General features: G+C 45.5%; 1 protein-coding gene across 1 annotated transcript in view; it reads right to left on the minus strand.

Moving 5' to 3' along the window:
* Positions 1–1,245, minus strand: part of AMFR (autocrine motility factor receptor) — a 47,019-nt gene extending 45,774 nt beyond the window's left edge. Inside the window, exon 1 of the mRNA XM_028093220.2 lies at positions 903–1,245. Within this exon, the coding sequence (XP_027949021.1) occupies positions 903–1,157 (255 nt within the window). The 5' untranslated portion in view covers positions 1,158–1,245. The remainder of the gene's footprint in view (positions 1–902) is intronic.
* Positions 1,246–7,178: the final 5,933 nt, after the last annotated feature.

A 7,178-nucleotide genomic window follows, 5' to 3' on the forward strand; every position in this document is an offset into this window, starting at 1 on the left:
AAGGCCAAGGTGGAAGCAAAGTTCTTTAGCCAAAATACTGTTATCTGCCCAGCCTGAAATTATCTGTCCTAACAAGCGAAACCGGCATTTATGCCTTGTAGGTGCTGCTTATCTTGCACTGGCAGACAAACTGAAAACGTTTTAAAATGGATCACTAAAAGGCGAAAATCCTGAGTGAAAACGATGAGGCAGCTCTTGACTCTGAATGTTTTACTGCCCTCAGACATCAAAGGAAACCGTCATGAATCACCAGGTAAAGAGAACAGGGAAGGAAGCACGTTTTGTATGTGTGTGTGTGAGCCAAACAGGACAATCATATATACAAATGGCAAAAAAAAAAAAAAAGTTATGGGAGACAGCCAGTCTCCTCACGGAAATGTCCCAACACACCCAGATGCGTACAATTCTCCCCTAGCCAGCACAGGATTCGTCTCTGCCCCCTCCTCTTCACGGGCAACCCGCTAACATTACCGGGCCGACCGAGCCAGAAAAGCCTTTCAACTTCCCTCCACAATTCACTGAACCGCCGGGGTAACCGACTCCCGGAGGTCCTCGAGTTCCCTTCGGGGTCCCTCGGACACCCCACCCCCACCCCCACCCCCCTCGCCCCTTCCCCTCCCCGGGCCGGGCCGCGTGCCCTAGCGCCCTCCGCGCCTCCCGGAGCCCCTTCCTCAAGCCGCCCCCGCTTTCGGCCCCGCCGCTCCCCCGGAGCCCCGCGACCACCGCAGCCCTTCAGCCTTGGGTCTGGCGGCGCGCTCGCGGGCGGACCCCGCCCCCCAGGCCCCGCACCCGGGGGCCCCGGGAGGCGACCCCGGCCCAGCCACGCCCCCTGCACATAATGGGTGACATGGCGGCCCCCCTCCGGCCCGCTCCTCCGCGGCGGCCCGGGCAGCCTCGCTCACCCACACGAACAGGCTGTCCGAGAGCAGGTACTGGGCCACGTCGCGGGCACGGGGACCGCCGGCGCTGGGCCGAGAGGGCACGGCCGGCTCCGTCTGCACCGGGGCCGTTGGCCGCTCCGGCTCCCCGGGCCCGGCCTCGGGCTGGCTGAGGGCGCGGTAGGCGCTGACGATGGTGCCGAGCAGGGCCAGGCCGCTGAGGCCCGTGTAAGTGCGGAGGCTGGGCCAGGGGAAGCGCTCCAGGAAGAGCAGCGGCATGGCGGCAGCGGCGGCCTCCAGGCCCCAGGCCTCCCCGCGCTGCGGCCGGGCTCCCGCGGCGGCCTCGCGAACGACGCCCTCGGGCTCTGGCGTCGCCGCCGCCGCCGCCGCCGCGCCGGGCCGGGCCGGGCCGCTCCTGGCCGCTGGCGCCGCTCCGCCCCGCGCCGCTCCCGCTGCTGCCCCTGCCGGCGCGGAAGAGCCTCGGCGGGCTCGGGGCGGGCCGCCGCCCCCAGCGGGGCGCGGGCGGGATGGGCGCGGGGGCGCGGCCTCCGTCCCCCGCCCCCAGCAGTCGCGCCGCCGCCTGGCGGGCGAGGGCCCGGGCCGCAGGCTCTGGGGCCCGGCACCCAGCATGACCGTTCGCCGACAGCCCAGCTCGGCGGGGCCCGCGGACGCGGCCAGTCGAGCAGAAGCGTTACTCTGGCCCGACGGCGCTGGCGGGCGGTCGAGCCCAGGCAGTGTGGCGGGTACGCAGGGCGCGGGGACCCGGACACTCGGCCCTTGATTTCCTTAACCCATCCCCCCCCCCCCCCCCCCGTCCCGCTTAAGCAGGTTACTACCCCTGAGTACCCCTGTGGGCCTAGCGGCTTCCCGGGTGGTCCAAAGAGATGCTGCTTAGGGAGTAATAGAGGACCCTCAAAGAAAGAATATAATCGGTCTTTTTTCTCGCCAGTAAGGTTATCTTAAGTTTCTGTTGTGTACTAGTAGCCAGGAGCAGAGTCTAAAATGGACTTGATCTAGCAGGAAATGAAAATGTGTTCCTTCATACACCAGGTAGGTATATAAAACAGTGCAGCTTCTTTGGAAAGTTCCTCAAAAAGTTAAAACACACGGGTAACCATTTGACCTAGGGATTCCACTCCTAGGCATATACCCAAGAAAAATGGCAACAGCTCAAAACAAAATTTGTACACAAACTTTGGTAACAGCATTATTCATAATAAATAGCCAAGGGTGGAAACAAGCTAATGTCCCTCAAGTGATGGATGGGTAAGTAAGGTATACTCCATACAATGGACTGTTACTCAGCCATGAAGGTGAATGAGGTACTGACACATGCTACAACATGGAGGAATCCTGAACTTGTTAGGTGAAAGCAGCCAGACACAAAAGGCTACACGTTGTGGTTCCATTTATATGAAATATCCAGAATGGGCAAATACATATACAGACCCAGAAGGCAAAATAATGGTTGCTGGGGGGGGGGGGGGCAGGGATGAGGGAACTGGGGGATAAAAGCAAAATATGGATTTCTTTTTTTTTAATTGTGCTGTCGGCTCCACAACTCTGAATATACTAAAAGTCCTTTCATTGTACACTTTCATAAAGCTGTGACCAAAAAAAAAAAAAAAAGTGTGTGAGCTTGGGGGTATTATTCCTCATTGTAGCTCCAAGGCCTAGAATTGTGCCTGCTCCAGAGTAGGTGCTCAGTATTTGTTGAATCTTACAAATTTTCAAAAGAAAAGGACTAAACCATTTTTGAGTCTCTTTAATGCCTAATATTCTAAAACTCTACTAATTAGAAAACAAAGACCTCTCAAAGTTATTACCATCCACTTTGGAATTTTTAGAAACATCCTATTCAAAAGCCTGTGATGGAACAAAACAATTTGGCTGGAGGGCGGGGAGGCATGGGTTACTTACACACACACATTTTAAAGTAGGCTTTACACCCAGCATGGAGCCCAGCAAGGGGCTTGAACTCACAACCCTGAGCTTGAGGCCTGAGCTGAGATCAAGAGTTGGATGCTTAACCGACTGAGCCACCCAGGCACCCCTCTGAAGGATTTTTTTTTTTTTTTTTTAAGCATGGTCAAAACCCACCTTCTAAAATCAATTCATGTTTCTGGTTCTTTGCACTGTATCCTACTCCATGAGAGGACCTGGGGAGGAGGCAAGACACAGAGGAATGAACACTTAGTGTGCCCAGGAAGGCTGGACATAGGTATAGGGACGACCTTTCTCAGTTGAGTCCTAAAGCCCCGTGTGGCAGGAAGGCAACCACACCAAACCTTAAGGGGCCCGTCCAGCTTAAACAAGAAAAGTATCTTGAAGCTAGAGCTCTCTGCACTCCCACCCTCATTTCAGAATACCACTTATGCTTTCTGGATTCCTTGGAGACTTTGAGTTGGCCCCCCAGTCTCCCAATAATGACTAAGAGACTGAATTTTCTGTCGTCTTTATAGGATGGTGGCTCTGACTTGGCTTGATTTAAAGGAAATTTTTAAAAAGTATCAATTCAGACAAACCAGCTTATGTAGATTAAGAATCACACCTACTTTACTGTTATTTACTTTTTAAATATCTGAAATCCTTTCCTATTTATGACTTCATTTGATTTTCACCATTCTTTGAGAAAGGCGGAGTAGTTTTTTTTTTTTTTAAGGCTGAGTAGTTTTGTTGTTGTTAGAAGATTCTCAACATCCTAGAAACTGAACTACCTTATCTAAACAATAACCTTAAGTGTACTCCCACAGAACTCTGGGTGTTTCATTAGCTGGACCAGTGTGTTCCACTACTAAATCTAGCAGAGGGGGAAACAATAACCAACTCAAGTTGCAGGAGAAAAAGTAAGTTAATGGGTATACTTCAATTTTTAGCCTTTCATAACTTTTCATAGCTTTTTGGTACCTGCAATATACAAGCAGTAAAACTTCCATAGAAACTTTATAATAACTTTATCAGGTTTTGTTCAACTTTTGTTCAGATATAAAACCTTGAGGCTGTGATCTTATGACACAGGTGTTCTCATCTTTTGGGTACACGGTTTCTATTTAAGATGCTGAAATTACATTACACAGTATTACATAAGCAGCAAGCACAGTGTCACAGAACATGACTTCCAGGCAAGTCTGAGGGAAAAAAGGCCTAAAGGAACCAACACAGAGATTTATAGATGAGGAAACCGAGTCCCCCAATGATACAATACAGCAATATCGTGTGCCAACTTCTAAATCCCAGTCTTCAGGTTCCAAAACTTCACAATGCAGGAAACTAGATCTGCCTAAGATCACAGTTAACACACAATGGGGGAGCGCCAGAGAGGGCAACATCAATGTCCCAGTTCTTCAGACCCTTGCTATTCTGTCAAGTGTCTCTTACCTAATGGCCCTTGGCCAACAACAATGAAAAAGAACCGTTTTCTAATGGCACACTAAGGTTAGAAGCCACACACAATCAGAGTCATTCTGTTTTATTTTTTTAATTGAAATGAACAATAAAATAAAATTTAAAAAGAACAGTGACCATTGTAATCAAACTTTTACTTTACAAATATAAAAATATAACCAAAACTTCAGTTTCTTTTATACATTTTAAGTGTAATGCCATAAAAATTCTCAAAGCCAAACCATAAATGATGCTAGTACACTATGATGTAAACACAGTAACCAAGTTTTAAGTTTGTGAATGCACTGATCTTTCCCTCAACAGATAACATAATACATTTTTCCCAATTCTTCTCTAGTCCTATGGTACAATTCATCACTAAGATACAAATTACACCTAAACTGGCTTCATTAAGACTCACTTAGGTTTTAGTCAGTTTTTTTTGTTTTTTGTTTGTTTTTTCACAAAAACAAGCTTGATAAATACGAGCTAATATTAAAATGTGTTTTATGGCTCAAGTCAAATTATAATATTATGTTTCTCATCACATCTGAACAACAAAGGAAAACTACTTGAAATGAGTCCAGTTTAACCCAAATAATAAATGATGCAAAACAAGTGGAATAATTATAGGAAATCAAACCTTTGCTACGGAAGCGGACTTGTTATACAGTCAAAAACCACTAAGGCTTCTCTGGCGAAGCAACATACAAAACCGCACACCCTCTGAAGCAGTCTTAGTGAACGGCACATACTGTCCCGAACACTATGAAACAGTAAAAACGTTAAGTCTGAGAAATCCTGACGTGGAAAAGCTACTCCAAGCATTTCATCTCAAGTGACTGAGCAAGTACTTAAAAAATATAGTCATTAAAAACCTGAGAGCTTAAGAGTCACATCATTTAAGAAAGGAAATTTTAAGTTGCTTGCTTGCTGGCCTGTTGAATTTAGAGGACCTCTACCTCTCACTTTAATTAAGCATGGAAGAAAACAAACTGGCTAATTTGGCTATGTTTTATATGCCAATAAATGCTAATTTAATGGAAACTGTAAATAAAATAACTGAACCACAATAAGCTAAGACAATGATAAAAAATAAGAACTCTCCCTGATCTGCTGTTAAAAGTATAAATTCATAAACAGAATCATCACAATGCCATTTTAAGCATTATCTACTTACTAAAAAATCATAATAGTCGTCATCACTTAGGAAAAAAAAATAAATTTCACTTTTCTTCAAAGGGATGTCAATTCTAATTATGACTGAAAACATTTGATTAAAACTTTTAGTGTTATCCCCCAACATATAGATGACTGACTCAAGCACTTATACTGCGAAGTAATGATCCAGAAAGACTTTCTAGGTCAAAGCTTATGTTGCAAAGGACATGAGTAGCTTCAAATCAGATCTCTTCAACTTATACAGCATTTTATAATAACACCAAGAAAAAGTCCACTTCTTTCCACCCTCCCCAAGTGGCAAGCGCTAGCACATCTGAAATGTGGTTACTATAGCTTTTCACTTGGATGCCAGAAGCAACCATAGAAAGTGGGCTGGATCAAGCTGTTTCCATCTCTGCCTTCCCCAATCTTGATAAGGCTCAGCTAACCAGTGAACTCACCAGTAAAATTATAGTAAGTTATAAATATGCTAATGTAAATCACGGGGGGGGGGGGACTAGCCCTTGAGGGAAGAGGACTATCTACAGAATTAGCGGCTTTTAAGGAAATCACTAATTATTTTTGGTCCTAGAGCCTGTTGCTAACCTACTAAGCATGAGCATGATCACAATCACAACTTGACACAACCTTGTGAAGGCTTGAGGGGACCTCAGCTAAATAAACTTGAACCTTTATTGACAGAGATGTTCTTGGTCTGATTTTCTCAAGTCTAAATAGGGAAGAATTTACAATATACCTTTCAACTCACCCAATATTTAAGAGACAAGGCCTGTGATCCTATCATAAAGATGTAAGAACTAATCAGCAGTTCACTTCTATCTCTTAAAACAGCTACCTCTCTTCTTTAAGTAGCTGCATCTTACAAGACCTCCTTTTCATTAAGCCTATAGTCAACACGCTTGTTATAAGGCATGCACAACATACTCGGACCATTATGCAATGACACAGCCAGCACACTCCTTTGCCCTAAGAATAATTTTTTATTCCCCAAAACCTGACCCTAATTTAGCAGTGTTATTTTAAAAAACTTCAAAATTTGGCATTTTTCCCGCAGGCTGACAAAATCTATCCCCTAACCTGTCTTTAGATTTGTTGATTCAAATTATCCCAAAATATTTTTGAAAAGGCTTGTCACTTGCTAAAACCAAATTTTCATTTCTATGGATATAAACTGAAATAACTAACTTGGTAATCCAAGAGTTCAAAACTTAACAGACCCACTTTTAAAAACTTCCTTCACAGATCACCATTTTACCATGGCCCTAAGAATAACTAAACCACATAATTTCACAGCAACACAAATAATTAACACCCCCATTATATGAAGGAAAAAAGTCTCAGCTCTCAAAAAGGCCTCTTTTTATACCAATTCCCATGAGTTTCCCTAATCTAGCCAATTTTAATGGCTTCCCATATGTTTAAGGTCTGTTGCTTGTGAACAAAGGCCTGAATATATCAGTATGAAATGTACCAGTTAGTAATATACTGGGAGCTCTGCTGTAGTACAACTCAAAGTGTACTATTTGGTTCAGGAGTTGCACCTTGGGACTCCATCAAGCAAATCTAGTTCCCAAAAGTAACAGAAGTTCCTCATCACAAATCTAGAACACAGTCTTGGAGTATATCCCCAAAATGGCATCCAAACAAGGGTCCCATATACTCAACTGACCTAAACCTGCCATTGTCTCTCAACATCACCAGCCTAGGAGCAGGGGGAAAAAAACAGTCCTCACC

This window comes from Eumetopias jubatus, unplaced genomic scaffold, assembly GCF_037043125.1.
Source record: "Eumetopias jubatus isolate StellerSeaLion01/CBP00866 unplaced genomic scaffold, mEumJub1_p1.0 scaffold_10, whole genome shotgun sequence".
Lineage (NCBI taxonomy): Eukaryota > Metazoa > Chordata > Mammalia > Carnivora > Otariidae > Eumetopias > Eumetopias jubatus.